This window comes from Protopterus annectens, chromosome 15.part0 (assembly GCF_019279795.1).
Source record: "Protopterus annectens isolate FY-2018-M chromosome 15.part0, PAN1.0, whole genome shotgun sequence".
NCBI classification, from domain to species: Eukaryota; Metazoa; Chordata; order Ceratodontiformes; family Protopteridae; genus Protopterus; species Protopterus annectens.
In genome coordinates this window covers 435,703,469-435,717,891 of record NC_056749.1, presented here as the reverse complement: position 1 = coordinate 435,717,891, position 14,423 = coordinate 435,703,469, and the positions used below count along the sequence as shown (strand labels likewise).

Genomic DNA, 14,423 nt, shown 5'->3' with positions numbered 1-14,423 from the left:
ACCTTTTTCCCTTTGTTTTATGTGTGCACATAATTTTTCATAATGTTTGCTCTGTGCATCAACTGCCTTTCAAATCTGACAGTGTTTCAGCATTTTTTTCTGAAGGTTTTAACTATGCTTACATTCTATAAGGGTAAGCTGCATACTGCGTAATTACAGTTTTCATTGCATGGTTTTTAACAGTCGATTAATTTTATATTAGATATGGTACCAGTTGCTCTAGTCGAAGAGCTAAAATCTTAGCTAGGAACTTGTATTCCAGTGCTAGTAGGAAAATTGTGTGATAGTATAGTTCCCAAGTGATAACTTATCTTTCCCTGTTTTAGGATAAGAACAATCTTTATCAGCCTTAGAAGAGGCTGGAGCATTTCTGTTTTTTTGTGCGTCATGAAGGCTATGCCAAGTCATGCATGTATTCCACCTTAAAGTCTGTGGTGATGCCTTCATCGCCTGGAGCTTTATTGGATGCTAGGGAGTCAATAGCCTCTTGTATCACTAATGTTGAGATTGGCCAGTTTTATTTGACAGTAACAACTGGCTTCCCCATAACCAACATAAGCAATTCAAAGATAGAATCCATTCTCTGTACCCCAAGCACTTTGATATGTGCAGTTTTACAGCAGCGTTCTAACATTTACTTGCCAAAATTTTATTAATTTCCAGTGAGTCTAGTAGTATTTTACTTCTGTCTGTCATTATGGAAGGAATAACTATCTTTCCATTTCTCCCTTAGCTTATATACCACCACTTTGGGAGTAGTAATCCCTTTAGCCCAGTGAAATTGTTTAATATGTTCTTGCCTTTCATGTATTGAATTGAACTGCATCACTGTATTATTTTGTCTCATCACATTAGTTTGTGGTAGTGAGACTGCTTTTCCCACCCTCTAAAATTGTTTCTTTTGTACTAATTTGAGCATGCATCTCTTATAGTGACTTTAATTATGTTAATCCTTATTTCCTGTTAAAACCTCTGATCATAGCACTGAGGCTGTAAAAAAAATTCCCAGTGTACAAAACTTTTGATTATTGACTTAGGGTTAACACCTGTCCCTCTGTGTGCAGGACAGTCCCTCTGATCAGTTGTATGTGGAAGACCTGAAAAATGGCCAATATCCAGAGAAATTAAAAAAAAAAATGTTTAACTTTCTTGTGATAGTTACATAAAGTAGTTACTCTGGCTTTTAAACACCTTAATATTGTATGAAACAATACAAACGACTCAAACTATACAACTAAGCTCATAATGACATATCGTATCCTATATTTTTATAACAGCACAGTGGTGCAGCAGTTTGCATTGTGGTATCACAGCAAGAGGTTCTCCGGTTCGATTCTCATCTGGGGTGCCTTCTATACGGTGTCTGCATGAACTCTCTGCATTCATTTGGGTTTCCTTCCACATTACAAAGACATGCATCTGGAGCATTTCTTCCTGGGCCTCTGCTGAAAATTAGACTTTCCTGGTAAACAAATGTTAAATAAGTAATAAAATAAATATGTCCAGCTCTGTCCATGCCTTCTAAAACTGAATGAACCAGCTTTGCTTTTTCTCCTCATCTTAACTGACCCATCTTTTAATTATGATGGATCAAAGGAAAATAAGTTCCTTTCAATGAAGGTAGACCTAGCTTTGATTAGAAATAAGGCTTTATTCCAGTATCCATCACCTTAGAAAATAATTATCTAGAAGTGAGTCAAAAATATTTCAACTTGTGTCCCCAATCTCTGGGACCCAATAGGTAAATTCTGTCTCAGCAGAATACGTGCTTTTCAAATTCTTTCATACTGAAATATTCCATGGCTCTTCCCACCATTTAGCTAATTGACCAACCTGATTGAAGTTTTTAGCATGAGGAGTGAGCTTTTTTTCCAAATCTTATGGAATATTTCATAAAACTGTACTTTGTCTAGTGAGGGTAAATCCTATTAACCTGTTATCCTCTGCCTTCTATACCTTCGTTTTTATAGTAATTTCAGAAGCCTGCTTTAATACTTTAATACCTAGTCCAAAATCTGCATTTCTTTTGTTTAGATTTGCTAGTTCCCCCTTCTTTTCATGTTGAATACAGAGCATAAATTTGTAGTGTAAAGTATCATGGGTTACTGTACTAAAGCATTTCAGAAGCTGTATACAGACTGTCATGTAGAATTCTGACTGTGAGCTGCTAAGGAGGAAGTTAGAAAATGTTATGAAGAGGGCTGTTAGTTTCACTTACATAAGGGGAGCTGATTGTTGGTGTGCTGTAAACACCAAGGTTGTATGGAGACTGTTAGTCTGACCTGTAGGGCAGCAGTATTAAACTGGGGATGGTGGAAAGCAGCAGAAAAGGCAAACCTATGTCTTAAATTTTCAGATGTGTGTTCCTTAAATGAGAATTGCATTAACAGTATCCAACATTTATTTTCAGGGTGGTTTGGAATACGTAAAGACTTCTGTCAGTTTCTTCTGGAGATATTCCCTTTTCTCAGAGAATATGGAAACATTTCTTATGATCTCCATCATGAAGATGTTGAGGAGCTTGAAGAGACACCTGTACCAGAACCTCCAAAAATTGCACCCATGTTCCACAAAAAAACTGGTGTAGTAATTACTCAGAGTCCTGGAAAGTATTTTGTTCCACCTCCAAAACTGAATATTGATATGCCAGATTAAACATTTTTTTATTAGCGTAGTTTTTTTGCAATATACATCAGTGAAAGTTTTAAAACTGGAACTTAGGATTTTGTTACCAGAGTTAGGTTTTCATCTCATCCTTAAGTTTCTTGTTGACTTACAGTAGTTAATTGTGGGACTTAAAAAAACAGCCAGTAACACAAGCTGATAACTGAACTTGTATCTGATGCAATTCAGTTTAGAGTGGTATGGTAATGCATAGATATTCTTCCAGTAATGAATTTCCCATACAGTAATAAACCCACATAAGAGGCAGGTACGAGTTTAGAAAATACCTAAATGTTGCTCGGATTCAAACTTGTGTGGGGATGTAGTCATAACCCTGATGCTTATCTGTCAAAAATAAATTTTGCTGATTTTTACAGCGAAGTTAGTAATACAGATTGTAAAATTGGCATAGTGTAGCAGTATGTTTGCAAAGTAAAGGATTCCAGTGGAAGATTAGAAATGTTTGAGTAGCCATTCGTATGGTTTATTCTGCACTAAATGCCCATTAGCTGCAAAGCACTCCATGTATGTATCAGAAACATACAAGTCTCATGGCTTTCTGTGAAGGATAGTGCTGGCCACTGATCTGCATGCTACATGCTGACTATTTCTGAAGTCATGTTTGAATTGGCTGCAAAAGTACTCCAAGTCATGTTAGGGTGCATCTGTGTTATCCATTGTCAAGGTGCAGGTTGTAGAAATTAAAGATTTAAAGCAAATGTATGATGACTTGCAGCAGTTATGAGATACCACATTGGACTGGTTATACTTGTACCATATTAATAATTGTAGTAGACTTCATTAGTTATATATTTTTTAAATATCGGATTAAATAATTATCTTAGCCAGTCAAGTCACACCATGACCTTTTACTGTAAAATGTAGCTTATCGCATAACTTGATCTGAAAAAGTTTTAAAATATTTACCCAGTCAAATTGTTTTTAAACACAAGCACCCAGACTTGAAGGCCAACACCTGTTGTGTTTTTCATAACACACATGGATTATTTAGTAAGCTAATGTTATAAAAATTACTGTGTAGTTTATTTACTTCCTTGGAATTTTTGAAGTTTGCAAGAAAAGAAAATGTATGAGATTTAGACATCTTTTTCTTTCAAATGTGTACTAATGCGCATAATTTTATGTTAACATTTTTGTTTAGTGAAATTCAGTTCAAAAAGTCACAGTTCGTTTTAAAAAATATGCGTTAATTATTCCACCAACCTGTAGTAATGACTACCAAGCAGGTCTCATGGACAGTGTCTCAATTTGTGTAGCTAGTTGAATTCTCCGAGTCATGAATTCAGATTTTGAAGTGCTCTTTAAAGTATTACATATTTTGCACTGTAACATGTCTAAATTGTTACTTACATTTATTGTAATCCGTGAGTCAAACAAGCATTTTCTGTATGTTTTGTGATTCTTTTTTTTTCATTGTTTTAAAAGCCTGCACCTAGACTATTTTATAATGCAAGTCTTACAGATGCATCGTGATTTGAGAATTCACCTTTGAGATGGGGAAAGGAAGCATCTCATGAATATGATGGAGATGCTTGTTTTTTGTCCCTTGCCTTTCCCAGGTATGGGCATCTACCATATTGGTAGAAAGCATAACACACCCAACTGCATCTTTCTTATGTCATCAGTCATGGCAGAAAGACCCAAAGTAAAATCCATCTTCATCTTAAGTTGTATAATGTATGTGTTTACCAGTGAAATTTTCACATAAAAGGCGTACTTTGAAATTATCCATCCTTTCCACTTCCAAGTCCATTTATTAACTGATTGTCAAAATAGAATGAAACCAGTTGAATAACTCACATTTTAAGCAACTTACCAGAGAAAGGAAAATTTGTTACTGTAATAATTTGACTGTTGCCATTTAACAAGGTATTTATTTATGTACATATCTGTTCATAATTTTTGCCTACCTGAATTATTTGCAAGAGGCATCTGGCAACCACTTTGCTTTTGAATGTCTTTTATGTTTTTTCTGATGTTAAATATGCACCGTATGGTTAAGTGTTACCTTCACAAAGGGCTGTACTGTACACATCAGAAGACAAATCAGTAGATCTTTCAATTCCTAGAGCGTTTCCCCAAAATAATCAAGAAAAAATGAGTAAAGTTTTAGTGCAGTAATGTTTGTCGTCATTGACTTACAACAGAGTTGAGTAAAAATTTTTTTTTTTTTTTTTTATTTTTTTAAGTAATGCAGTACTGTGTAAATTTGTGCATATGTAGAAATTGTAGTTTATTTAACATTATAAGTTGTAACTCTCAGCTGGCCTGAGAGTGAAGTGCAATCATTTTTTGTACCACTTCTGATGTTTATATTGGACCAAACAATGAGGCATCATTCATTTTTCCGAGGTAATATACTTCTGTACATTTATTAATTTTTTTGGAATGTGTTGTCATTAAACAAATAAATACAAGTAAATTAAACAAGTATTCTAATAAATAATTTTGTGAAACATGCATTTTTAGTGTTGAAATATTTTTTATTGTGCCTGTTTTCAACATCTATTTTATCTGAATAGTGAGGCTTCCAAGTAGGAAAAGGTTAGAGCTTTCAAATGGAAGGGCTAATGTTAGCACACTAGATCTTCGACCACCACCAAATGACATATTGTTTTCTGCACCAGATCTTTGTTGCAATATTGTATTAAAGATGCCCTGAAACATATCTGCTAGTCTGGACCTTGCAGTATTGGACCTGGAGTGTACATCATTAGTAGAACAGTTTTATCTTCTTTTTAAAAATACTTGTTTCTTATGACATTGCATTTTTTTTCTTTTTAATAGTTCTAATTTGTCTCTGATGTGTTTTTTTTTAACCTTTGATATTTTTATTTGATTTATAGTGGCGCTGGTGGATTTCACTCTGTGGTTATATAGTTTTTGAGTGAATGCTGTGTCCAGTTTTGGTCTGCATGACCGATACTGTTCCTGTTTTTGACTTTGTGACTTTATGTGGTTAAATGCAGTTTCTGCTTCTGTACACTGTTGTGGTGTAAACCCTCCTGTCAAGGTGAAGGAGAGGACCCTTCCCCCTTTCTGATAGCTTAGCTTATCTATGTATCAGGACACCAAGGTAAGGATCGTGTTTGCTGTGTCTTCAGTTCTTCCTTTAACTTGTGTATATAAATGGATATCATGGGTGTGCTACTCTTACGGTGTTACACTGACTAGGATTCCAATAAAAAGATATTGGATGGAGTAAAAATCTGATCATGTTCAAAGGACATTTTGGTGCATAGCCATATTTAGTATGGCAAGTGGTCTGAATCAGAGCTTGTATCACAACTATGTATGCCTGTTGGTTGCAGCAGGATCATTTTGAGCTTAGGAAATCCTTTTGTGGATCCTTACGAGTTTTTCTTTAATTGTCTTCTTTGTTGAATGTGCCTATTGCCATTTTTGTTGCTCATGGCTTTTTTTTCCCTTTAGACTTAATTGTACTGAAGATTGTATATAGAGTATTGCAAGAACTGATGCAGGGATACTCCTCTAGAAGAAAATTCCAGAAGTCAGCTTCTGGTTGGGGATCTTTCCCATCTAGGATTGTAGTACCATGCTCATTACTAACAGCAGTAAGATTGGCAGGATTTAAGCTAGCAATAGAACTTTCCAATTTAACTGAACCTCCTTTTACCCACCTGATGACCCCTTTCCAGATTTTGTTTGCCACATGTTGCATTTGCCTTGGCTTGAAAACTGTCCCAAACTACCATTTCTTAATGGTATTGTTTTCTTAAAAAAAAAAAAAAAATTATTTCAGCAGTCTTGTAATCTAACAACTTTCTGCAGGTTAGCCCATACCTGTTTTGTTTTACAGAGAATTGTTGCTACCTGATTTCTACCTCCACTCCTACCCTTTAATTCCAGTTCAGTTTTGCTTAGTTACCCCCTGTGTGGAGAATTTCTTTGGTATCTTTCCTGGTCATACATCTGTTTGGGAAGTGTAGGTTCATTTTCCTATATTGGCGTATAGTTGCTGTTATTGCTGACTGTAATGTGATTTGTTTGTGTTTTTTTGGATGACTTTCTTACAGTGCTTACTGTCTCTGAATTTTGTCTGAGTATCATTTCTTTTTTAAGTACTTGATGTTTCAGATTTTTATTTTGTTTAGACTGTCTTTTGTATGTTAAGGTGAAGAATGATAGTAAAGAGTATTGCAAGTGGGGAGTAAACAATTTTTTTCTAACAAGGCAAAGCTATGAAAGGTCTCAAATGCTTGGAGAGGCTCACCTCTCTGAGAATTGCTAGATCTATGCAGCCTTCAAGTCCTGTATTCGCAAAGTTAGAGACATTTGTTTTGAGCTAGAAAAGCTGAAGTCTACCCCTTTTTCAGAAGCATGTATTATAGCACTTCCCAGTATGTCTGCCTCAGCTCTCCCCTCACCTTGCCCAAGTCCTCTACAGATAAAAAAAACTCTTCCTTTAGAGCTTGAATTTGGGATTCCCTTCATGAAAACTAGAAATGGGCTTTCTACTCCCCTGCTTTACTGTTCTTTCACAGATATTCTGCAGTCTCTAGGCCCAGAATGTGCGTATCCATGGATGTCCTTCAAGGATGCATCTGCAGTCCTTACAAATGGGTTGTCCTGTCGTCAGGCAGCCCTTCGGTCGGCCGGATTCCAAAGTTTGAGTCTGGCCTCGGCTGATGTCGCACTTCACCCGACGTCATAGCTGCAGTTATTCGGGTATAAAGGTATCAGCCGACACCATCTTCCTCAGTCTTTGTTGCCGCGTGGCGCCCGAAGCAGAAGCTGTTAGCAAGTGCCGGTCGGTCAGAACCAGAGATTACTACTACCGAAGACTTCTAAAAAGCTAAGTACCCCGTTGGGGACTCTTTCTTGCCTCAGCCGATGTCAGAAAAAGTGAATAACTGTTTAACTTGTGGGAAACAAATACCTCATAAAGATTTCTACTCTTACTGCTTACCTTGTTTAAGCCCAGACCACGACGTAGCAGCTTGTCTAGCCTGTGCTTCTTTCAACCGACGGACGCTTAGACGTCGGTCGGAATTTGCTGAGGAGTTTTTCAGCTCCGCTTTTGCTTACATTATGCCGTCGGATCCTCCGACTATGCAAATTTCTAAAAAGCGCAAGGAAAAGGACCGACACTCGCGGTCCACGGTTTCGGCCGAAACCGCGGTTAAGCCAACCGCGGGTGTCTCGGTTTCGGCTGAAACAGAGTCCACGGTTCTTCCTTCGGCCGAAAGCTTACCTCCTACCGAGGCCTCATCCAGCATGGTTGAATCTGCTACTGAAATCCCACCCGCTCTTGCAGGTTCTCAGGATTTATCTGATACTATCCCTTTGGATATTTCTACCCCTGCACGTGGAGCTGCTAGGCCACCTGCATCCATGTCGATTAAGGCCTTTGCCAGGGCTAAAGCAGCAAAATCTACCAAAACTGTGCCTGCTAAGACCCCCTCTCACAGGCCTAGCTCTAGTTCACAAATGCTTAGTCTAGCAGAGGATCTCATTTCTTTGATCCGGGGATCCCAACCACACCCAGACAGGGCCTCTCACCCACCTCCAGAGAAGAGGCCTAGAGTAGAGCCCCCTGAGCCAGTTTCTTCAGATGACTCCTCTGATGAATCAGATAATTCAAACCCTCCAGAGGGCCCTTATTCTCCTTATGAAGACTCTGATGCTGAAGAGTCCATTCCTTCTGCCTCTCCGCCTGAGGAATTTTCCTTTGGGGAAACCTTGCATGCTATGAGGGAACAATTTCAATGGCAGGGCCAGGATTTTTCAGACTCTAGGAAAAGGCTTAGAACCTTTTGCATTTGCCACAGCATAGGCCTTTAGCCATTCCTCCAGTACTTACTGTTGTGGATGATGCATTTAATGATGCTTGTACTGCTCCTGATTCTCTTCCTCCGGCCCCTGCTAAGCCCGATAGGTACTACAGGGTTCCGGACACACATTATCACTTGTATAAGGCTCCTTTTGCAGATCCCGAAACTATCTCCCAGGGACCCAAGGCTGTAGCAGCTACTTCTGCCAAAAACCCCCTCCCCTCTGAAAGGGAATCAAGGGCCTTAGAGAGATGGGGTAAAAAAGTTTACACTTCTGCTACTCTCTCAGCTAGGGCCTTGAACTGTCAATTCCACATGATTCAGTATCAGGAATTTATGTTAGACCAGTTAACTAAAAAACTGTCCTCTGATGAACCATTAGACAAAAAATCTGTTCAGGAAATGGTACATAACATTCAGCAGGTCAGTAATCATTCCTTAAAATGCGGCTATGATGCACTGGAGGCTTCCTTTAGATCAGCCATGACTGGTACAGTGATCAGAAGACATGTATGGTTAAAAGAGCAGTCCTTACCAGACCATGTTAAATCAAAGCTCCTAGATGCTCCCATGGATAAGCTCAATTTGTTTGGCTCCCCTGCACAGCAGGTGTTGAAGAAGGTGGAAGAGAAAGCAAAATCTGTCCAGACAGTCAAGGATTTCTTGCAGGTCCAGCCTCCAAGGTTTAGCAGGAACTGGCCTTCCAAGAATTGGTCCTTTCCAGACACCTCCAGAGCTCAGAGAGGCAGGAATAGGCGCTCAAGAGGCAGGGGTCAATCCAGAGGTGCCTACAGGGGACGTCAGTGGCAGGCTAACAACCAGCGAGGTACAGCCACAGATCCAGCCACCACCACTTCCACAGGACAATCACAGTGACTTGGCTCTGGCACCGCCTACCAGGGAACAACTAGAAGCACCCTTAGGCGGGAAGCTAGCCTTATTTTCAGTAAACTGGCATTACATCACAGGAGACAAATGGATTTTACAGACAATAGACCAAGGTTACAGGTTTCACTTCCATACTCTACCAAGGAAGAGAGGAATGCCAAACCATGCCAAACCTACCTCCAAACCAGAAGACAGAAGCTCTAAAACAGATAACTCACTTACTAAGGATGAGAGCTGTAGAAAAGGTACCATCTATGGAACAAGGGCAAGGATTTTACTCCAGACTATTCCTGGTACCAAGAAAAAAAAAAACAATGGAGACCTATTCTCGACCTGTCCGCTTTAAACACATACCTCATTGTTCCAAAATTCAAAATGCTGACCCTACAGCAACTTCTTCCCATGCTGGGCAAGGAGTCTTGGCTGGTAACTCTAGATCTCAAGGAGGCATACCTGCAAGTCCCCATACGACCAAATTGCAGAAGATACCTCAGATTTCTTGCAGGATCAGAGCATTATTAATTCTCAGCATTGCCCTTTGGCTTATCTACTGCGCCCAGAGTATTCACGAAATGCCTGGCATCAGTAATTGCTCATTGCAGGCTACAGGGAATTCAAATCTACCCTTACCTGGACGACTGCCTGTTACAAGCGGACAACAAAAACAAATTAACAAAAGACTTGAAAAGGGTCATTCATCTACTGCAAGCCCTGGGATACACAGTCACTATAAAAAAGTCAAGGCTGATACCATCCCAAAGGATAACCTTCTTGGGTGCAGAGCTGGACACATCAAAACAAACGGCATTCCTAACAGTAGAAAAACAGGAGCAACTTCCTCTCTACTTCATGGCATTAACAAAGCAGAACCAGCTAACAGCAAGAAAAGTACTGCAAGCCCTGGGTTACATGGCATCCTGCATAATATTGATTCCACATGCCAGACTACATATGAGAAAGTTACAGTGGTATCTAAGGAATTTATGGTCTCAGCACAAGCACAGCCTAGAAACCCAAATTCCAATAATTCCATGCCTGAAGCAAGAATTCCAATGGTGGGCTCAGGCATGTCAATCAAACAAAGGACTGCCCTTCCACAGCACTCAACCAAGCCAGACCATCACAATGGATGCCTCAGACCTCGGTTGGGGGGCGCACATGCTGGACAAGTGCATACAAGGCTTATGGACTCAAGACTAGCTACACCTACACATAAATCAAAAGGAAATGCTGGCAGTAAAACTGGCAATTCAGGCATTCAGACCATTTCTTAGACAGGGTCAACTGTTGATAAGGACGGACAACACCACAGTTATGTGGTACATCAACAAACAGGGAGGCACACATTCTTACCCTCTATGCCGGATGGCAATGGACCTCTGGAATGTGGCCCTGAGCTTCAACATTCAGTTACAAGCAATTTTTGTGCCAGGAAAAGAAAATATACTAGCAGACATCCTAAGCAGAACTACCACGGATGCCCACGAATGGATGCTGCATCCGGACATCTTCAAAACCATTACAGAGAAATGGGGACTACCAGAAATAGACTTATTTGCATCCCCACACAATCACCAACTGAAAAAATTCTGCACGAGGACGTACCACCCACTTGCTTGGAAAGTAGACTCCTATCTTTCAGTTGGAAAACCTGACAGCATATGCATTCCCACCTCTTCCTTTGATGCACAAGGTGCTATTGAAGATCAAAGAAGACCGTCCAAGGATCATCCTGATAGCTCCAGACTGGCCAAGGCAACATTGGTACCCATTACTGAGGAGTATGTCTCGGGAACAAATATGGCCTCTGCCCCTAGTTCCCTTACTGTTAACACAGAACAACTTCAAAACCCTGCATCCAAACCTGAAAACACTGCAGCTGGCTGCCTGGAACATTGCATAAGACCAAATAACCCAGATTTATCTCAAAGGGTTAAAGACATTATCTTGGAGGCTCGCAGACCCTCAACAAGAAAAAATTATTCAGCAAAATGGAAAAGATATCTCATTTGGAGTACTGCAAAAGGAGAAAATGTGTCACTGGTAAACATAGCTAACATCCTGGAATACTTGGCAGAGCTCTTCCACAATGGCCTGTCCTATTCTTCCATTAAGATTCATGCATCAGCTATTTCAGCAGAATACAACTTGGATCCTCCAGTCTTCTCACATCCTCTGCTCAGGCAGTTTCTGAGAGGAATTAAAAATGTAAAACCACCTAGGAAGCCACCATTGCCAGCATGGGACTTGAACTTTGTGCTAGAAAAGTTGACACTCCCTCCTTTCGAGCCAGCAGCAACAGCAGAATTACAGTACTTATCATGGAAAACTGCTTTCCTGCTTACAATCACTTCAGCAAGAAGGGTTTCTGAACTACAGGCATTAATGGCAGTACAGCTCTTCCTGATCTTCCATCAAGATAGTGTCCATGAGGACTAATCCTACTTTTATGCCAAAGGTGGTCTCCATGGTATCTTTAAACCAGGCTATCCACCTGCCTACATTCTTCCCCAACCCACAGAACAGGGGAGAAAGACTGTTGCATACCTTGGATGTGCATAGACAATTACGTTACTACCTGGACAGGACCAAGAGCAATAGAAAAACTGACCAGCTACTGGTGGCATATGCAACAGGAATGGAAGGAAAAGCAATTTCAAAACAGACAATCTCTAAGTGGATAGGAAATTGCATTAGATTTTGTTACTCTTACCATGGGAAGAAAACTCCAGAAAACATCAGACCTCACTCTACAAGAGCTACAGCCACTACCACAGCTTTTTTACGAGGAGTGGCTACCAAAGACATTTTAGAGGCTGCTACTTGGAGCTCCGTGCATACATTTGCCAAGCATTATAATTTACCCTTATACTCCAGATCCCAAGCAGGTTTTGCCACTGCTGTTTTGCAAGGGATCTTAACTACACCATAATCTTATTTCTCCTCCTCCCCCAGTTTGGCTATGGTATTCTACCCATTTGTAAGGACTGCAGATGCATCCTTGAAGGACATAGTACAGTTTTGTACCTACCATAAATGTAGATGTCCGATAGGCATGCATCTGCAGTCAGGATTACCCTCCCTACTTCCCCTCTGAGGTACTCCTAGGGTATTTACCCATCTTCTAGCTAGCTGGGGGAATCTATTGTGGTGTATTTGTTTGTATATATGTATATACATGTTTGTTTTTATTTGCTCTCTCTAATTTGGAAGCTTTTGCAATTATCCAAATTTAGCCTTCCTAGAGGGCACCTGGCATCTGGGGCAAGAAACACTTAATAAGATGGCGTCGGCTGATACCTTTATACCCGAATAACTGCAGCTATGACGTCGGGTGAAGTGCGACATCAGCCGAGGCCAGACCCAGACTTTGGAATCCGGCTGACCGAAGGGCTGCCTGACGACAGGACAACCCATTTGTAAGGACTGCAGATGCATGCCTATCGGACATCTACATTTATGGTAGGTACAAAACTGTACTTTGCCTCTGTGGCTAGGTGAGGAACTCCTAGACCACACTGAGGTCAGTCAGGTCCGTTTCCATGAAAAATGTCCGTCTTTCCTTGAAGTGCAGCATATGTGGTCGATCTCCTCTCTTATACTGGGGAGAGTTGAGCATTATTTCTTTACCAGGTTCCACCCTGGTTTCTTTTAGATTTCCAGACAATGTCAGTAGATATATCTCAGCCTTGGGTCCACAGCCATCGTGCTCGACAGTGCTGTCTACATCAGAACTCTTGACTTTGAAGCCCATGTTGCTGAGGGATTGTATGGTGCTGGTGCTTGGAGTTGATTACTTTTTTTGGTAAATATTATTATTCATTTCCAAAAACAAGAAAACATGAATGCAGGTTATTTATAACAGTGAAGTATTTACAGATTATTTAAAAAGGTAGGCTAAAACCTCTAAACAGATATCAAACATTAAAACCAAAATAAAGTATTTACAAGGGTGTCTATTGTTGGCATATAATTGACTTTCTATACAATTGTTTCCTGATTATAATCTGTTACAGTCATTACTCTCCAGTATTTCAGTTACTTTTTGCCATGCTATGTATAATGATGTAGTTCTTTCAGTTCTTCTTTAATAGTGTTCATTTCCAGTTGCGATACTGCTGACAACCATATTCATGAATTGCTTAAAAGTTGGAGAAGCTTTGGATTTCCAGTTTGATGTAATGTTCTTACTTGCAATGGCTAGGAGAGTCCACAAGAGCACATATTTTGTTCTTGGTACACAGTCAGATACAGGTGCATTAAACAATATAATAGATTTGGAAATCTGGAATTTGCCATTAAATACCATTTGCAGAAAATTTATTTTATCCCAATATGGTTTAATCAAATTGCATTCATAGAACATATATGTTGCCAGTCTGCTTTTATTGATAAATCACATCTCCAGCAGCCAATATTTTTCTTAAACGCAAGTTCCACTTTGAGGGGTTACGTAAGATCTGTGTATGAATTGCCATGTAAAGAGTCTCCAATGTAATGAAAGTGATGTCTGCTTTGGAGAGAGAAGAATTATTTTTTTGTCTGTCATTTGGCACATGTCCATTAATTGATCTATAATAATTCCATATTTTGTCATTATAAGTTTTTATTTTTTTGTTTGTTTTATAAATAGATGATAAGTATCCCTTTCCAGTAATGGGTTGATTCATTAGTAATATTATATGTTCTATAAGATTAGAAACATTCTGTCTTATTGATGGCTGCATTGTTTCTTTGCTTAATATATACTGTCTTAATTCTTGTACATGTAGCCATGAACTATTTTCCATATTTAATTTCCATTTAATTTGGTCTATTGTCAGAAGTTTTCCAGAGTTTACCAATCGATGCCAATATATTAATCCCTTTTCTTTAAGAATGTTGACTACTTCTGTATCAAATGTTATTATATTACCTTGTGTGTACGCTACTGGATATAATAAAAATGACCATGCTTTAATATCAGGATTGCTATTAATAAGATTTTGGAAAATTTTTAATGTATAAGTAATGTATTTGGAACTTATATTTTTATACTTATGTATCATCATATAT

General features: G+C 39.3%; 1 protein-coding gene across 2 annotated transcripts in view; it reads left to right on the top strand.

Annotated features, from left to right (window-relative positions):
* TMEM185A (transmembrane protein 185A) overlaps nt 1–5,145 on the top strand; it is a 483,347-nt gene extending 478,202 nt beyond the window's left edge. For both annotated transcript variants that reach the window (XM_044057176.1, XM_044057175.1), the window contains exon 7: nt 2,411–5,145. In XM_044057176.1, the coding sequence (XP_043913111.1) occupies nt 2,411–2,655 (245 nt within the window). In that variant the 3' untranslated portion in view covers nt 2,656–5,145. The remainder of the gene's footprint in view (nt 1–2,410) is intronic.
* Nucleotides 5,146–14,423: the final 9,278 nt, after the last annotated feature.